Here is a 20,663-nt window from a genome sequence, read left to right as displayed (position 1 = left end):
AAGCATTTCGATTTGGTCTTGTGGGCAACTTGGAAGATACTGTGAATTTTTTTGGATAACTGAATTCCAAAGCAAACTAATGTTTACTTTCTGTGGTGTAAATAGTATTTGCATGAAATGAAAATATATGTATTTAATTAACTCTGGGATCTGGTATTCTGAAGTCAGAATGTTTAATTCATCTCTTGGAGGGGAAAAATACCAAGAATAGGGAGGTTCTAAAATTCCCACTATCCACTGTGGCTAATCTCTTCTATAAACAAAGCAGAGGTTTTGATCTGGCAAATACTGTTACTATACTTTCCTCAACTTTTGTCCCCCATTTGCCTAAACATTTTTAGTTATCAGCTTTTTAAAGATGCTCTAAAAATAGATATGAGGGGTGAAGGTACATGATATTTGTAGTCGGCATTTGCAGTACTGTAACATGCAAGATCTTCCCAATCTTTCATTTCTTTCCTGCTGCAAAATCTGATTTTGCAACAAATTGATTGCTTGCCCTCTCCATGTCACTTTTCTATAAAATAAAAAAGGTTGCTTATAGTCCCAAGGTGGGGAAATGGTCCCTTTCTGGAAAGGGTGACACTCAAAGGTCGGTCCATTAAACAGAGTGACCTACAAGACCCCCAAATAATGCCTTAGTGATATATATATATATATATATATATATATATATATATTTGAAGTTCAGAATTGAAATTGATCCTCTTTATTTGCAGGCCTGCTTTTGGACATTTTATTTAAAGGGAAAACTGAAGTAAAATGCATTTTATGACTGACTGTGAAGGATTAATTTTTCCCCCCAAGATGTAATTACTAGGGAAATCCCTTACTTCCCCTCTAGAAAGCATCTCATGTCCTTGAACTCTCACATATAAAAAAGTCACAATTAATCAGTCATCTGTTTAAGAATTAGCAGATCATGTTGGAAAGAAGAGTGAACCTGAAGTTAGAACTCCTTGGTTAGAGACCCACCTTCACCACCAGCTGCGTGTGTCCCTAGCAAGTGACTTCTTTACTGTTCAGTGTCCTCCTTTCTAGAATAAAGACAGTAACATCCACTGTGGCAACCTGATAGAGTTCTGAGGATACACAATGTATCGAATGTGCAAGCACTTCATAAATTTCAGAGCATCATGTAAATAGGAAGTATTATCAATCATTTTAGAAGCTTGATGAAAATATATGGGTTTTTTTAAATTATGGTTATTAAAATCTCTATATATAAAAGTCTCAGTGTCCATCCAACTGGTAGCTATGACATGCATGACCACCACAGGGCAGACACTCAGTGCAGGAGCTGCCATGACATACCCTGGCCATTTAAAAATAAACAGCATCACTTGGCTTCCCCTGAGCCAGGACCATTCAATAACTTTTAACTGGAAATTTAAAATGTTAAAAAATCCAATTTATTCCTCTGTAAATTAAGGAATAATGACTTCACAAATATCTTCCTCAATCCATCATTCAACCAATAAACTTGACTTACACAGAACTGTCCTAGACAATGTTAGGGACACAAAGATGTATATTCATTAGTTTCTGTGCTTTTTTGAGATTAGAAAATATGTCTTTTTAACCACACTTCTTCTCTGAAATCATTAAAAATATATATGCTTTTTAAATGGCTTCTTTACCTTTGTACTTTCTGGGCAATGTAGAGTATTCAATCATCAGGTTCCTCCTAACTTGAATAGACAAGGAGAAGACTTCGATGTGGGAGAATTACATCCTGGAACAAGTGAAGTCACTTGTATCAAAACATTTGATTCTTGAGGGTTTCTGTTTTTTCCTGGTGACACCTAAAGAATCATAATTTTTAGCCAAGCTAAAAATACATTATAATTTATGCTTGTAAACAGTGCCTTCAGCACAAGAATATCAGCTATAAATCAAATTTGATTTTTTAATTAATGCCTTACCTTAAAATACCACTTTCTTACCTCATTCATTGTATTTGAGGTCATGTTCATGTTTCTAGGAGCTTTTCATTTGTAAAACTAGAATGAGAAAGGGTAATGCTTAATTAGAGTTTTCCATAAAGCCTCTGGACATAATTTGTAGCTTACTCTGTGAATAGGATGTGCAGCTTAATAGTCTCTCTATTTAAACACAACCCTGAAAAGTACTCTTTGCCTTCCACCTTCATTTCAGCCCAGATTCCTTATATGCAAAGATGAAATAGACACAGATTTTCATCAACATTTGCTCTTGGAACAGACCTAAGAAAGTTAGGTAAATGAATAATAGAAATATGATAAGAACTTGCTGTTAGATATTCCACTAAATATATTTTCTTCTCATTTTTAACAAAAGATAATTCCCTTTGACTTTCTATTATGAAAAGCCTTTGGCAAAGAATTGTTAAGAAATCTACAAACACAACAGAGACTAAAATACTTGTGCTCATTCCTTGCTGTACAGTGGCTCCACTTAATAGCATTTGTTACACCTCCCAAGGGGCTCAAAAGTAGTACTTTCCATTTTTGCATTCTGACCACCCGCTTTCTCATCCTCTTCCTTGTTCTTATTCTTCCTCTTCCAAATCAAGACTGCCATAAAAAAAAAAAAAAAAAAAGTCGAACCTGTTTGGTTGCAGGCTCCATCCCCAGTCTGGGCACCTATGGGAGGCAGCTGATTGACATTTCTCTCTTTCACATTGAAGTCTCTCGCTCGCTCGCTCGCGCTCTCTCTCTCTCTCTGTCTCTCTCTCTCCCTCCCTCCCTCCCTCCCCCCCCCTCTCACTCCCTCCCCACCCCCTTCTCTCTCTCTCTCTTTCTCTCTCTCATTTCCTCGCTAAAGTCAATAAAACTATTTTAAAAAATAAGTTTGACTTATGAGTGGATGGGTAGAGAGATTAGAGAGATGGATAGATTAATACAAGTGTAATAAACCAAGTACGGTAAGCTGTTAATGGCAGAATTCAGGTGGAGTTTTCAGAGGTATCCATTGTAAGATTATTTCAACTTTGCTATGTGTTTTAAAATTGTCATAAAATCTCTGGTTATCCACAGAGGGTAAGGTGACAGAGGCTTTCACTTACTCTGTGTTTAAATTTTTTTATAATTATATTTTTATTTTTAAATATATTTATTTATTTCAGAGAGGAAAGGGGAGGTAGAAACATCATTGATGAGAGAGAATCATTGATCCATTGATCGGCTGCCTCCTGCACACCCCCTTCTGGGGATCAAGCCTGTAACCTGGGCATGTGCCCTGACCCCAAATCGAACTGTGACTTCCATGTTTATAGGTCAGTGTTCAACCACTGAGCCACCACAGCTGGGCTATAATTATATTTTTAGAGAAAAATAAAAATAATTATTTTTATACATGAAATTGTCTTCACAAATAGAGTCACCAGACTTTTGATTTCAAAGCTCTTCATGCTTGAAATCTGGCCATGCTACAATAAATAAGAATTATAATAGGAAACTGGTTACATAAGCAATGGTATATATAGTGAATAAAATATTATGCAACTAGTATATAGTAGAAAAATAAATGCACAGATGTGGAAAGATTTGTAATATTTTATATGCTGTCTAGAAAATGATGGACTTATGGATGTGACTAGAACACACACACACACACACACACACACACACACACACACACACACATTAAAGGCCTGGTGCATGGATTCATACACTGGTGGGCTCCCTTGGCCTGGCCTGTGGACATCCCCAAAGGGTCCCAGATTGCTAGAGGGCATAGGCCAGGCCAAGGGACCCCACTGATGCACACTCAGGGCCGGAGAGGGATCACGGGAGGGCTCCATGGTGTTTCCAGCATGTCTCACCCAGTCCTGATCAGCCGGACCCCAGCAGCAAGCTAACCTACCAGTTGGAGCATCTACCCCTTGGTGGTCAGTGTGTGTCATAGCGATGGTTGAATGAACCATCAGACACTTAGCATATTGGGCTTTTATTATATAGGATATATGCATATACATATCTATAGTAATAAAAGCATAATATACTAATTAGACTGGATGACCTTCAGGATGAAGTCAGGGCTGTGAATGAAGCCCAGCTCCCGGATGCCTGCTGGCAGACAGAGGGAAGCCGGTGCCAGCAGCTGGGGGAAGGGAGACCTACTCTTGCAGGATTTCCATGCATCGAGCCTCTAGTGATCACATAAGAAAAAAGAAAAACAGAAAAGAAAAGAACATATTATTTTTCTATGAAAATGGAGCAGGGAAACCTTGGTGTCTGTAAATAACATTTGATCAAACAAAAAAGATTATCTGGGTTTTTAATCTGTATCACTGAAATATGTTCTTACATCTTCTTACTCTTGCTTTTACTTTCTGAAAAAGTGTATTTGAAACATGTAAAAACAAGTAATTTCATTCATTATTCTGAAGATATATTCATGGGCTTGACTAATGGCTTTTGAAAGTTCAATTGTTTTCATGCTGCTAGGCCCAAGGCATTTCATACTTGGAAATACCCTATCTCTAATCTCTAATTGCATTAAATTTCTGTGTCTGACTCATGAGGAAAACACTTCGAAGTAAAAAGGGGAAAATCCAGTTTCTCTCTAAATATAATAACCATTGACATATTTCAGGCAATGCAGCACCTATGTTTCAAGAGTCCTAATCAGAAAAATAAAGTTTAAGGATGGGCCAGTTAAATGAAAAGGTTTTTATTTATTATGGATCTCCTTTCTCCAATGGGATTTAGGCAATGTGCTGAAATTAGGTAATTTTTACAATAGGTCTCTGTTGTTACTCATCCAGAAAGCATGTATTGAACAATTACTTTGTTTAGGACCTGAACTTAATGTTTCACATGTTGTGTTCTTTCTTTAGAATATATTTTTTTTCATATATTTTCTGCCACTACATATTGAAAGAAAAGTTGGATAAGACTAAAGTAAAAATAAGAGATACCTATGGTATCTCTTCACAAAAATAGAGGTTATTTCTGGGTTTCATTTCTCTAGTCTTCTCCTAGTGGGTTATACAGAATTTGTAGTTCATTTATCTATTCACCCCTCTTTCTGCATGCTGGTAGTCTATTCTACTAGCGCCTTGTCAACCCCACAGAATACACATTTTATTTTCTTCATCTCTTGTCTTTCCCAGGTAAAATGTCCAGTGATCGAGCATTGAGAAAGCAGCAACAGTTAAACAACCTTGTGTATGTGGTGACAAATCAAGCCAAACCTGGTGACAGAATTGTGGATTTCTGCAGCGGTGGGGTATGGTATCTCTTCACATATCTTTTTAGTCTTTGCAAGACTATTTGCCTTTATATTACATTCAAGGAAATGCTTTTATTTGGCAAGATTGTTGTCTCAGGATGAGCAGAAACCTTAGGGACCAACTTTAACTTGTCTCTTTTCCTGCCTCTTTTAGGGTCACCTTGGGATTATGCTCGCTCATATGCTGCCGTTATGCCAGGTAAAGTCTGAATAACATAGAAAACAACGGAAAATGGCATGATTCAGTTAGCTGAGCCTAGCTTATACCTTCTCTTTGAGTTTATAATCATTCACCCAGGCCAAATGCGTGGCACAGGCAATTTCTTTTTTCTTTGAACTAAACTTCTAAAATTCAAAATCTTAAGGAAAAAGTAGGATCACAATAGTTTTTAACTGTATAAAAGAGTTATATATTAAATAATTTTTAAAATAACTATTCCAGTGCTAAATGAAGTAATGATAAAACTAGTTTAATTGTTAGCATAATTTTATTCTGGAAATACTAGCATCTGAAACTTGTTGAGCATATTCTTTTGGTAACTTGATTTTTACTCATTGTATCAAAATTGTAACAACAATAACAAAATTTTAAAGAAAAACAAAATTCAATCCACCTCCCTAATCTATGAAATGATTTTCTCTACATGTTCTTAATAAGTCCTTGTCCTTAAGGATAATTATTGTTGCAAAATCTAAAAATGCAAATAAAATTTTAGTTATGTTTTCACTCAATATTGTATCAAAAACATTTTTCCCTGTTGGAAATAGTTATAAATGTTTTCATCAAAACAATACTAAAATGTGACTACATAACATGTTTTTAAGGAAATGTACCATTATATATGCAATTATTGCCACCATTTATTAGAAATTTGCTATTTTTAGTCTTCTACCATATTAAATAATTTCCTCACAGTGATCATCTTTTAACACAAAAGTCTAGAATTTTATGTCATTTTAAAAAAATGCAGTTAAACTGGAGCACATTCTTTGCTCTCTAGAAGGCACAAAATAATTACAATGATTACTGCACTCCCAGAAGAAAAATAAAATGCGGAAGAACTCCTAGGTTGGTGTGAATGATGTAATTGAATGATGGCAACTGGAGGGCTGGTCTTATTCTTTTACTTTCTTAGGAAATAAGGAGTAAATAAATAAGGACTCCTGGGAGAAACAGGCAGGTGTCTGCTTTATTATTTTAAAAAGCAACAATTTCATGGTGGAGTAAGAGGAAGAAAGCTCATTCGTGAGAATCCTGTAGAAACAGAGTCCGGTACATGGCGTCTTCTTTCCTCCCTACCAGTTCTTTTGGGATCTGAGACTGGGAAGAGGGAAGCCTTTGACACCTCGGGTACTCTGACAGGTGTTATTATATAAAGGATCCAAGATTTTCCCATAGACACAAGATAGAGGACAAAATTAGGGTAGAACTAAGAATGATCGTGATGAAAGTGACAATTCTGCCCACTCTTCTCCATCCAAACCGATGGTCCTCCCCAATCTTCCTTGGCCTGGATTACTGTGAGAGACTCCTAACTGGTAGCGCTGCCTTCTGCCTCGCTCCACTAATCCATACTGTTCATTGCAGCAGCTGAAACTTCTTTTATCACCCGTGGTCTGGCTTCTGTTGCCTCTCCTGCCTGATTTCCACCCCCATATCCTGCTCCCCATGCCCACCATCACCATTACACATTGTGCCCAGCTACACCAGTTTTCTCAGTTCTTCAAACACAGTATATTTTTCACCTTGGGCTGTCATACATGTTTTTCTGTCTGCCTGATACACTACTTCATTGCCCCAGCTAATTTCTATTAATTGTTCAGGCCTCAGTAAATATATTAGTTTTCCATATTTTTAAAAAAATATGTTTTTATTGACTTTGAGAAAGAGGAAGGGAGAGGTAGAAACATCAATGATGAGAGAGAATCATTGATTGGCTGCCTCAAAACCCAGGCATATGCCCTGACCGGGAATTGAACCATGACCTCCTGGTTCACGTACCAATGCTCAACCATTCAGCCATAGTGGCAGGGCTACTATTCCATATTGATTGAACAAAACCTGCCATAATCATCAGGTTTAGGTGCTCATATAATACATTTGTCTTTTATTAAACACATCACTATGTTATATTTGCCTGTTTTGTTTATATCGTTACAACTGTAAGCTTCAAGAGTTCAAAGACCTTGTTGATTTTTGTACCATATTATCTGGCATACTTCCTGGCATAGGATAAAGATCTATATAATATATTCTATGTTATTAAGACTATGAAATACAGTAATAATACTTTTCCCTAATGTCTGAATTATGTTCCTAAATATACTTTGTTTCCTGGCTGAAATCTAGGTTACATTAATAGAAAACAAGGAATTATCATTAATTCGTGCTAAGAAGAGAAGTGATGAGCTAGGTCTAAGCAACATTTGGTTTATTCAAGCAAATATGGAGTATTTTACAGGAATGTTTAATATTGGGGTAAGTAATAAACTATTTCAATTTCTTTATTTTAAAAAGTAAGAAAAATTATATGCCTTAGAGTAAATAAAAGAGAAACTTTTATATTCTTGCTAAACTAAGAAATTTATAACTTTTATTTTCTAACTTTAAGAAAACTATTAATAAGGTAACTATTCATAAGGAAATTCAGGAAAATGCTGACATCTGATCCAGTAAATTCATATTAAATATATATTTATGTGCAGCTTAAAGTGCACATAAATATTGAGGAAAAGATTAAAGCTTCTTCCATGAAATGAGTTATTGAGATAGTGTCCATGTTACTAGCACACCAGGCAGAATGTACCAGGTAGTGAGACATTGCTGTCCATTTATTCCCCTCTGAATTTACAGAATTCCTAGCCTATTGGCTATATGTCTCTTTATCCTTCTATGGCTTATAGGACACGAATAGCCATTTTTCCAAAGAAAGCATATAGACTAACAGGCATACAAGAAAGATGCTCAATAGGGAAAAGCAAATCAAAACCACAATGAGATATCCCTCATTGGACTGGCTGTTATAAAAAGACACCAAGTAAACAGTGTGAGTGAGGATGTGGAGAAAGGGTAACACTAATGCACTCTTGTGGGAATGTACATTGGTAAAACCACTGTGGAAACAGTCCGTATGCAGATTCTTCAAAAAATTGAAAATAGAACCACATACAATCCAGCAATCCCAAGTGTTTTTACTCTTAATGTATACAGGAAGATATTAGAATAAGTTTAATCAAGTTATCAGTCATTATTTTTATCAATGTTGTTTGTATATCATCTTTGTTGTTTTTATAACATGTTTTTGTTGTTTTATATCGTGTTTTTGTTGTTTTTATATCATGTCTTTGTTTTTGTTATATCATATTATTATTTATTTATTAATCAATGTATATATTACATTTTACTAGTTTTCTTTAATCACTGACACATCTATGACAGAAAAAGGGCGAATAGGAATATCAAAATATTTCTTCTAATTATTTTCCTTTCAATGTGCATGAATCCATATACTGGGCAATTCGTATTGCAGAAAAGGCCATTACTGTGGAAAAACACTCACTTTACTTTAGAAAACAAAAACTGTCAATGCTAAGCACCCTTCCCTCCAAAATGCTGTAATTGAATTAATTCCAGCAATAAAATACAGTCATCTCAGGGAATAAGGTATTGATTTTTTAAATTGTTTTATCTGTCAACACATATCTGAATCTCAGAACAGTTTATTTTCAATTTATCTATTTAATTTTTCTATTTAACTCATAAATTTCAATATGATTATAATTTATCAGGGCTGAGTGCTTAATTACAAGCTCATTTCTAGTTATATATGTTAATGTACAATTACAAGATGCTAATGCAATTATAGAATGTAATTCAGTAACACGTTCAATGAGCAATTTACGTAATCTTTTTTAAAGGATAAGTAACTTGAGAAATTACATATTCTGCAAACACAATTTAGAAAAATCATTAAGGCCAAGTAGAGGACTTCCAGGTGAAGAGGGCAGGTAGAGGTATTTTAACCCTCTTTTCCCCAAGAAAAATCACACCTCCAAGATACAAGAAACAGAAAAATCATACTCCATCATTAATGAAATTATGATCACCATTCTGTAACTTGAGCCAGATTTTAAAAAGAAATCAGAGTGAAGGAAAATGATAAATTATTGAGCAGAGAAGAACTTAAATGCATGAGGAGAGGGAATGTCAAGAGGTTATTGAAAAGTAAGTCTCTTTGCTCCAACAGAATCCCAGAAAATTTTAGGAATTCAGCTACCAGAAACGTCAGAGGAAGGGTCTAGAGAAGCGCTGAAATCATATTTAATTAAAAATATTTAGGGACCCAGATTCCCACCTCCATCTGTCTAAACACGTAATTATTTCTCCCTACTCCTGCAAGAGGCTGGAGATTTACAGTAGGAGGAAACTGAATCAGAGACACTCCAAGTATGGGGATATGAGGCACAGAGGGGGGCAAGGGTGATGTGGACATGGAAAACATGAGCTAAGTGAGAATCTGCTTTCCAAATGATGGTAAACTTCTCCTTACCCCACCCTGCTATTTGCCCTTAATTCCAAAACTTCAGAAGCTGGAATCCTCTCCTCAATCAAAGAGATTAAAATATCCTCTGCAGAATCAACTGTTCCTAGAGAAAGAATTACAGATACCATAGCTGAAATTCAAATAAACAAAAACCAGCTGGTCAGCTGCTCACCCAATCACTAGTGAAGCCCTCCAGTCTTCAAGCCTTCATTCAGAACTTCCAATCAACTTTTAGTGATTTGCTCTTTAATGCAAACTGACAGCCAAGGAGTATCAAAAGTGGAAAACTTCCACAATAGAGGCATCTGATCGATGATTCTCTTTCGGTGATGTTTCTAACTCTCTATCCCTCTCGCTTTCTCTCTGTAAAAAATCAATAAAATATATTTTAAAAAAGAAGAAGATGGAAACCAAAGAAACAAATGTGACAAAGGATCTGATTCAGGTAGAGGTCAGAAAAGATAACACATTGGTGAAACAAGGATAGAATAAAAAAAGAAATGAAACATCTGAGGACTTCTTGGAAATTAAAAATATATTAACTATCTAGTCCATTTGGGCTCAGTGGTTAGAGTATTGGCCAGCAAAATAAGGACTGTGGATTCAATTACCAGTCAAAAGCAAGTATCTTGGTTGCAGGTTCAATCCCCGGCCCTGGTAGGGATGAGCTGGAGGCAACCAGTTGATGTGTTTCTCTCATGTCTCTATCTCTGTATCTTTCTCTACCCCCCTACCTCTCTTCTACTCTCTCTAAATAATCAATAGAAACAATATCCTTAGGTAAGGATATTATATACATTGGTATATAGAGATGTGTGTGTGTGTGTATATATATATATATATATATATATATATATATATATATATATATATATACATAGCAAAATAAAAGTAGAAATCTAAAAAATGTAATGTAGAACATTACCTGAGAAAAATATAGAACAGAAGCCTGGCTGGTGTAGCTCAGTGGTTGAGTGTCGACCTATGAACCAGGAGGTCACTGTTCGATTCCTGGTCACGGCACATACCCTGGTGTGGGCGTGCAGGAGGCAGCCGATTGATGATTCTCTCTCATCATTGATATTTCCCTCTCTTTTCCTCTCTGAAATCAATAAAAAAAATATTTTTAATTATGTAGAACAAAAAAAAAAACTCAAAGAAATAGGAACTGGAAAAAAGATATGTTCTTTTTTTAAAAAAAATTAGAGATTCAGTCCACTAAGTTCAATGCTTCAATAATAAGAGGACCAGAAAGTGAAATGGATAAAATGGTTAGGAGAAAAATACAAAGAGCTAATAGAAGGAAATGTGTAAAAAATAATTTGTTTCTTTTTATTGAAAAGCTAACTTGAAAAATTACCTAAACTAAGATACATTGTTGTGAAATTTCCTAACAGTCTGGGGGAGGGCGGGGGGGGGGAGGCCTAATACAACAACAACAAAAAGTAATCAAAATGCTATCACACTTTTCAGTAGCAACATGAAAGACAGTGAGGCAAAGGCTTTAAAATTCTAAAGGAAAAGGTCCAGTCTGAAATTCTATACCTAATCAATTCAGCCACCATGTAGGAAGGAAATAGGAAATGTACTTCAGGAACCTACTTGAAGATGGGCTGCACCAAAATGAGAGTATATAAGAAAAAAGAATAAGTCATATCCAATGCAAGAGAGGGTGGGGAAATTCTTGGATGTTAAAAAATGTACAGCACACTTAACTCAGCAGTGAACAGTATATACAAAGCAGTAATAGTAAAACCTGCATGAACACAAAAGGAAAGAGTGTATAAATGTGCAAAAAAAATCCTCATCTATTACAGAATATCATGGGTAATATCTAATATTTACAAAGCAAGAGAGAGCAGTATATACTTATGATAATATAAAATGTATGGATTTCAGGAAATAAAACTAATGAGTTGAAGAGCATTAGCTTTGGTCACCAGATTTTCTTTTAAGGAGAGAAGGGTGTATACAGAGCAAGAGACTCTTTTTGTAATTCATGCCTTTTAGTGTTATTTGAATTTTAAATCCAATTACCTATAATATAATTACATGAAAGTTTTTAAAGAACGGGAACAAGAGTGTACAGTTGGAACCAAGCCTGCTTTTGTCTAAGATACCTGGATGAGAAGCCAAGGCTCAGAGCATTATTGAGCTGGGCAAATTCAGAGGTCACTCAGTTCAATCTTCTTATGTTACAGATGGAGACTTGAGGCTCCAGGAGGGGAAGAGGAACATAGTTAATGTGAGAGCTGGCACTAAAGTCCAATCAGTGACTTTCTTGTTCACTCTCCACATTTATAAAAGGAGAAAATGGGGACATAAAGAACTAGGATAAATGTTGGTGTCTGGCAAATTGAGTTTTAATCTTGGCTTCCTCACTTATGAACTTGGACCAGCCACTTAGCTATTTTGTGAAATGGGGATTAATGACAGCTATGCAGTAAATGTTCAATAAATCTAATATATATATATATATATATATATATATATATATATATATATATATATACACACACACACACACTAGAGGCCAGTGCACAAATTTACGCACAGGTGGGGTCTGGCTGGCCCAGCCCCAATTGGGGCAGATTGGGGCCGCAGGTCAGTTGGAGTAGTGGGGGCCCATTGGGGGTGGGATCGGCTGGGGGAAGGGCCACAGGTGGTTGGCTTGTGTTCCTGCCCCTGATTGAGGTGGGGGGGGGCAATTGGGTGGGACTGGGAGGGGGAGGGGCTGCGGCTGATTGGGGTGGAGAGGGCCCATCGGCACAGGGCCAGCTGGGAGTAAGAGCCACCCCCCCCTCCTTGATCAAAATGGGGGAGAGGCTTATCAGGATCAGAGAAAGCTGGGGGGAGGGGCTGTGGAAGGTTGTTTGGTGGCCCCACCCCCATTCAGGCCGGTTCACTGGCTGCAGTGGGCGTCATAGCAACCGGTCGTTCTGGTTGTTAGGGCGTTCCAGTCGCTGGTTTTTTATATATATAGATAGTCATAAATACGTCTAAAACAAACTTTGTTTTGGAGGTATGACTAAAGCATGGGCTTATTAGTTTAAAATGTGTCATATCAATATTAAAATTAGCATATACTCTTCATCAACATATATTCCCTAGAATATGTTTTTTAATACATATTATCTTAGAAAATAGTCAACATATATTTTTTCATTCCCTAAGAATGAAAGGTGTTGTAACAGTTTGTCTAGGGCAGGGGTAAGGAATTTTTTTCTTCCAAGGGCCATTTGGATATTTATAACATATTTGCTTAATATAATTCACTTAATATAAACTTATGTTGCTATGAAAAAAGCTCCTAGATTTATTGAGTTTCAAGTCCCACCTGCAGTTGCCTTGGCAGGGCCAGACCAAATGATTTCTTGGGCCATATACAGTCCAGGGGCCAGACGTTACCAAACCCTGGTTTATAGTCTTGCCTTGTCTAGAGGCTGCCAGTTGAAAGACATTATGAGAATGAGTGACAATTAATTTCATGTTTTTGCTACCACATATGACAAAGATGTGGATTGAAGTTTCTTGGCTGTTCAGTTTTATTTTGTGAACTTACATGATAGGAAAGTATTGTACTTAAAACTTTTATGATGTACGGATTAATTGAAATAAGAAAATATAAGAGAAAACCCTTAACTTATAGTCCATGAACTCTGCAGCATATATCTGGGTAGAAAATATTAACATTTACTTTAGAATATGCATGACCATGGCCAATAGATAAGTTTACAACTTCAATTTTTATCTTTAAATTAGAATTTGGTGTATATACAAAGAAAGGGTTTGATATTAAGAGACTCATTATTTGAGACCACAATTTTGAATTCTTTGGATCAATCAGTGAAATAGTTGTTTGCTATGATATCAGCTAAACATTCATTCAATTTATTTTCCCCCAGCACATTAGTTTTCATTAGATAGAGTTGCTATTTTGATGTTCTTTCTACAGTTGTCAAATCTATCTAATGTGTCTTATATTAATAAATATATCCTTTATGTATTATATTACACACTCTCTGGGTCAGATGCTTGAGATGTAATTAGAATTTTGATTTCATACAAAGCTGTGGATAAGAATGTTTTAAGAAAATAAGTGATGTATTTATCGGTGTCATTTTTTCCTTTGCCACTTCCTTTACTGTGGTCAGCACATACTTCATTTCTTTCTCACATAAGTCAGTGAGGGTCCTAAGACTGATATCCAGAAATCCTTCATTAAATAAAGATGGCCTCAAGATTCCTTCCAGCTCCAAAATGCTGGTTGAAAGCATGGTATACATGCTATAATGGAAGGAGAGTGAGCTTTGGAGTCAGACTTGGAGTCAGAGATCATCTGGAATGCTAGCAGGCTAGGTGACCTTGGACATGTTATTGCAGATGGAGATAAAAAGAGCTACTTAAGAAGTAAATGAAGGGGACAAAATTAAATGATGAAATTAAGAAAAAAAATCTATGTAAAATGTTGACATCTGACAGATCCTCAATAAATGCTTGTTCCCTATGAAGCTTTAATTCAGAAGGAGTGTATTTGTAAAGATTAGTTATTTAGGATGGAGGGCCCACCCTGTCTGAGTTAGAATCCTTAATTTATTGTGTGAGCTAGAAGAAGTTATGTAACCTCTGGGCATCAATTTTCTCATCTTAAAATAGATATTTGCACATCCATGTTTATAGCAGCACTGTTCGCAATAGCCAAGATGTCCATGGACAGAGGAATACATAAACAAAATATGGCATACATATGTAGGGACAATGGAATATTATTCAACCTTTAAAAAAAAAAAAGGAAGCCCTGTCATAGGATACAACATGCATGAACCTTGCAGACGTTATGCTAAGTGAAATAAGCCAGGCACAAAAAGACAAACATATGATTCCACTCATATGAGGTATGTAAAGCAGTCATACACATAGAAACAGAAAGGAGAATGGTGTGCAATGTTTAACACTTCTTCAGATCCCCTGTGAGTCACACATTAGACATATAACTTTGAGTTTAAACTTACACAATTTCCACATTGAGTTAATTAATGTATTGAATAGTTTGGATTCAGTTATTACTATTGACAGCATAGAAAATGAACCAATTTTTTTACTTTTGTATTCCCAGCCACTACCATAATATTGATACATAGGAAATGCCTAGTGATTATTGAATAGAATGAATGAGTGAATTCTTCAGTTTCTAGAACTATAAGTAGTAATTATAGACCATTAGTAATTAAGAAGAAAGAATAGCAAATTCCTCAACAAAATCACTCAACTTCATGTTCCTGCAGAAACTTTCTCTACCACATGTTTCATGATTTTTCACAGCATATTTCTTTTAATAAGAAAATAAAATACAAAAATTGGTATGGCTAATATGAATCTTCAGGCTTAAATTTGTTAGTTTTCTATCTCTGTTTTAACAAATTACCACAAACGTGGCAGCTTAACGTAACATCAAGTTGTTACCTCACAGCTCTATAGGTGGGCTCAGTCTCTCTTCTCCAGGGGTCATTAGATTCAAGTCAGTCATTGGCTTGGTTTGGCTTTTTCCTGAAGGGACAATCAATCCACTTCCAGGATCATTTCAGGTTGTTGGTAGAATTCAGTTCCAGTGGTTGTAGGACTAAGGTTCCTGCTCCCTTGCTGGCTCAGCTGGGGTCATTGTCAGACCCCATTCTATAGAGCTACCCCCGGCTCATGGCCTCACCGTGAAGGCCAGCAGTGGTGGCTCAGGTCCTTCTCTTTGACTGTCTCATTTCTCCTGCTTCCTGTCTGAATAAATTCTGTATTTTAAGGCCTTATGTGATTAGATTGAGTCCACCTATATAATCCAGAATAATCTTGCTATTTTAATCGTTCAGCTGTCAAAAAAAAAAAAAAAAAAGATCCCCCCCCCCCTTTTTTTTTTTGTCATGTCAGGTTCTAGGACATCTTGGAGTGATTATTATGCCTGTCTTTTTGTTTTGTTGTTTTGTTTTTTTCCTTGCCATTTCTGTTTTAGAATTTTCCAGTGTGGATTCTGCTGATCACATTTCCCTGATTTTGTTTCACATATAACTTGGTTTCATATATTGTCTAGGAATTGGTAGTTAGATCTTGATTATAGCGGCAAAATCAGATCAGGTTCACTTTTGGGTAAGATCACATGGATGGTGCTGGATTCTATCTGCAGGCACTTATATCTGGCTGTCTTATTTCAGTAAGAATTGTGAAATGATGACATTCTAATTTTATCATTCTGCCTTCGCTCACTTTAGCAACTATTCGGTTACACTGACTGAGATGTCATTCAGATAGGAAATGCCAGATAACACTTGTTTCTTTTCTAATATTTTCCAGTTTTCAAAGTGAGTTGGTTATTGACCAAAAGTAATGTTAGGTTTTTCCCCCCAGTATGATTATTCATTCATCAATTTAATATTTGAAATACTTCAGTCCATTGCAGTTACTGCTGTCACTGATGCTCCAGTATTCCCACCGTTGTTCAGTGGGAGCCGCTTGGATCTGGCCCCTGAGCCTTTTGGAGCAGGCTTCAGTAGTGTGGATAGCATCCGTTCCTTCAGTATAGCAAGCTGGTCCAGCTCATCTAGTGAATTTCCTGCCTCATCAGCTATTTCTCCGTGAAGCTCTACATTCATTGAAAGGAAAATGATATTTAAATTACCACACTCTCGGTACTAGGAATGGTCAATGCTACTGGTTTGACCTTTGTTTCTAGGCTTCTTAGTGGTCTGAGCGAGGCAATACTGTGGTTGTTTTTTGGTTTTTGTTTGTTTGTTTTTAACAAGGATCATACTGACACTTCCAGTTTAAATTCAGGATGATGGGATTTGAACTTAGCCTCATTTATTTATCATATATCTTCTTTCTTAAGCTAAAAGAAAATTGTTTCCTAATGACATCACCATATTTCTTGTTTTGTCCCACAATATACCCATTAAAGTTATAAAAAAAACAAAAAACATAGTTTGAGAATTTTGTAACATTGTTTTTCATTTAATAACATCTTCCACAGCCATGTATATATTCCTTATTTCTTTTTAGAGCTGCAGAATACTTCATTGTGTTTATTCATCAGTCCTCTATCTGTAGGAATTGGCTAGTTTTTATTTTGTTGTCATTTCAGATGTTGCCTCAATGAGTAAATCTTTTTTTATGTCTTTTGCCAATGTGTTCCTTGAACAAATTTTTAGAAGTGAGATCACAAATTAAGGATGTAATTTTGTTTCCTTACAGCTTGGCCTATAGAGTGGCATCAATCTTTATGAATTTTGTTATTTTAATAGGTGATAAGTAGTATCCTAAAAGTAGTTTAAATATTTGTTTCTCTTATTTTGAGCATTATTAAGTGATTTTGCTTTAAAACCTATTTGTAAAATTTTTTGTGTTCGTGTGAACTGTCTAAATCTCTTACTCATTTTACCATCAAGTTTTGGGCTTTTTCTTTGTTTCAGAAGCTTGTTATATATTAGGGATATTAACCCTTTGTTTATGCTATAAATTGCAAATAATTTCACTTTGTTGTTTGGCTTTTTACATACAGTTTTAAGGGGCCTTTTGCCATTGGAAAGGGCTCTTAAAATTTTTCACTCTGTCATATTTATTAACCTTCCTCCTATTGCGTGTGGATTTTCAGACATAGTTAAGAAATTATTTCTCACTCCTCTACGTTATGGGGGAATTCACTCGAATTTATTTTCTTTTTTAACTTAAATCGCTAATTTATTTGAAATTATGTGTGGTGAGAGAAAAGTATCTAATTTTATTTTTACAGCTATCAAATTAACTTGACATCACTTTAGTGAAAAGCCCATCCTTTCCTTAGTGGTTGCCTGCTTAAGGTCCCTGTTTAGATGGCTTCATTGATCAGTACCTCATCATTATTTGCCTGTTATTTCTGACCTGCATTTGATAACAATGGAAATTAGAAGCATATAATGCAATAGGACCTTTTAGACCTAAAATCCATCCTATAAAAATAATGCTTAGATTTAGTTGTTTTGTTTAAATGAGGGGAAATAAACTCCTTTGCATGTAGCAATGGAAGTGAGAACAACGGTAAAGAGAGATGTATAAAAGTGAATTGTCTAAACTTTTCTGTAAGAGCCTTAAGAGGGCTTTGTGGGGGAGCAGCCTGATGTAGTGAATGCCTGGGGTCAGGATCCGCCCCGGAGGAATTGCTTTGTTGTGGGCACTCTTAATTTCCAGGAGCCTTAGTTTCCTCACTCTAACATCCGGATAATAAAATCTTTCAGGGGTGCTGTGAGCACAGAAAGATTTGCATGCAGTGGCCCAGCATAGAGCCAGTACATAACGGGCTCTTAGTGAGTGCTGGTTCTCTTCTTTCTCCCTCCAGGGAAAAAATGCACCTATAATTTTTACTCCGAGATTTTCTCCAGCTACTCGTGAAAATAAGAACTAGCCTTAACTTTGCTTTGCAAAGCTGATTAAATAAAAAGGGAAGAGGAGAAATGAAGCTTTTACTCTTCCAATAACCCTGTAGCTGCTGCCGTTCCTGGACAGCAGCCTTCCTGGGCTCTGCTTTCAAAGTGACAAAAAGTGGGTTGACAGCAATCATAAGGATTGTTGATGTCTATATAGATGAGGGAGGCTTAGAAGGAGAAGAGAATTCAGGAAAAGGACTGAGAATAGAGATTTTGCTTCTCTCTTCCTAGTATAGCATTGTTTTTGGTCTTTCAGTTCAAAAGGGGAATCTGGCTTATAATATTTCCCATTCAGAAACTTCTAGAAAATCATCTTCATTCTGAACACCCCTGCCTACCCTGAAGTTGAGAGATCTGTCCCTAGAAACTACAGTTATAATGCAATACCATTTGCTTCTGTCCAGAATGAATTGGAAATGTGAGCTTTTTTTTTTTTTTGACAAAACACTTTTTCAAGATTCCTACATCTCATTTTCCTTTGCTAGTATATAGTCCTATTTTGCTTTGTTTAGCCTAATAATTTTCAAAATTGTCTACTTTATTTTGTAACACTGTGGTGTGTGTGTGTGTGTGTGTGTGTGTGTGTGTGTGTGTGTGTATATATGTGATTTCAAAAACATTTGAAAATAATTTTCATTTTTTTGATGGAAGGAAAATTTATTCAGGTGCAAACAACCTGAGAAGATGGCAATCTTATGCCTTAACAACTATCTCTTTTTTTTTTTTTTTTAATACATTTTATTGATTTTGTACAGAGAGGAAGGGAGAGAGATAGAGAGTTAGAAACATCGATGAGAGAGAGTTATCGATCAGCTGTCTCTTGCACACCCCCTACTGGGGATATGCCCGCAACCAAGGTACATGCCCTTGACCGGAATCGAACCTGGGTCCCTTCAGTCCCCAAGCCGACTCTCTATCCATTGAGCCAAACCGGTTTCGGCAACAACCATCTTTTTGAAAATCATCTTAAGAGTTATTTTTTCTGAATTATTGAGAGTTAATCATGACTTTAACTTGTAATTTTATTTGTTTCTTTTTAAATAAACATATCTAAAGTAGTGTATGTAATTCATCATTCAGTGTTAAGAATTGTTATAATATGAATATAAAAAGGTGCTATAAAATAGGATTTAATAAGTTTTTGCACTGCACTGTTTATATTTTTGTAGCATTTGAAAAAGTGTAAATATTTTTTTTTTAATTTTTGCATCAGTATCATGACATGTCATGTTAACCCTAGTTTTTAGTTGAGAACACTAAGGCCCAAAGAAACTGAATTTTAAGTGCCTCAACTCGAGTTCTAAACTAGAAGAAATTATTATTTCAACCTAGTGTTCTCACCACAATGCTACAACTGAACTAAATTTATAAAAGCCAGAGCACTAGTTTAGACATGCATACATATTATATTTTCCATTACATCAAGTTTTCTACTAAATGAATCTTATGCTTCATTTGCAACATTCCATTTTTAATTTTTCAACCTTGCTTAATTTTCTTAATATGAATAGCTAACTAGTTCTTTGGTGTGTCCACATGAGAACTATTATGGAATAATATTCTGGTAATTTGAAATCTCTTGAGGATAAGTCCTCACAAAAAAACATATATATAAAAGTCACAAAAATAGCGCTTTAGAACTTGGTGCTAAGGTCTGGCTCTGTTTTCCAGGTGGCGTTGCATGCCTGTGGAGTGGCAACAGACATGGTGATTGAGCACTGCATCCAGACACGGGCTGCCTTCGTCACGTGCCCTTGCTGTTATGGTTTCATTCAGAATACCTCCAAGTTTAATTTTCCAAAAAGGTGAAAGTCAGTGTTCTACTTAAGGCACCAATATGGGGATTAAACCAATGCACACAACTCTTTTGATATAAAGTTGTAATGAGACTTCAGTTTTGAACTCTTTTCCTCTTTCCACAATGGCAAGTATATTATTTATAAGTTTGCAAGGAAGAGAGAGTCTCCTCGATGTCTGCCCATGATTTTTCTCCTGGATCAAGCTCTTGCAGAAATTTAGAAGCAAGTCTCTTTAGGAGTCTGACAACCAGAAGTCTTACAGCTTCACACTTCTCTGTATACTTCTGATGGAACTCATTCCCTAGGAGAGGCAGGAGGTGTGGTGGTTAAGTGCTTAGGGCCTGGAAGTATTTCTCCTGCTGCAAATATTGGCTCCTCATTCTTTTATAAGTTGTTTCACCTCAAGCAATTTACTTAAACTCTGTTTGCCTACATTTTCTCATCTACAAAACGGAGGTTATAATAGTAAATTACCTCAAGGTGTTTGTGGGAATTGAATGATATATGGAAAGCCCTTAGAAGCCACCGTAGAATGAATACTCAATAAATATAAGCTGTTGCTAGTTACAGAGGTAGCAGCAGTATTTTTATTTTATTTTTTTTTTAATATATTTTGTTGATTTTTTACAGAGAGGAAGAGAGAGGGATAGAGAGTTAGAAAC

At 35.9% G+C, this 20,663-nt stretch overlaps 1 protein-coding gene across 2 annotated transcripts in view; it reads left to right on the top strand.

The window, feature by feature from the left end:
- The window catches only part of GSTCD (glutathione S-transferase C-terminal domain containing), a 107,632-nt gene that overhangs the window by 73,044 nt on the left and 13,925 nt on the right, over positions 1–20,663 (top strand). For both annotated transcript variants that reach the window (XM_084872439.1, XM_084872438.1), the window contains 4 exons: positions 5,099–5,214; positions 5,372–5,416; positions 7,568–7,696; positions 19,874–20,007. In XM_084872439.1, coding sequence (XP_084728565.1) covers positions 5,099–5,214; positions 5,372–5,416; positions 7,568–7,696; positions 19,874–20,007 — 424 coding nt within the window. The remainder of the gene's footprint in view (positions 1–5,098; positions 5,215–5,371; positions 5,417–7,567; positions 7,697–19,873; positions 20,008–20,663) is intronic.

This window comes from Pipistrellus hanaki (genome assembly GCF_964339955.1).
Source record: "Pipistrellus hanaki genome assembly, chromosome: 1".
Classification (NCBI taxonomy): domain Eukaryota; kingdom Metazoa; phylum Chordata; class Mammalia; order Chiroptera; family Vespertilionidae; genus Pipistrellus; species Pipistrellus hanaki.
This window is presented reverse-complemented; position numbering and strand designations above follow the sequence as displayed.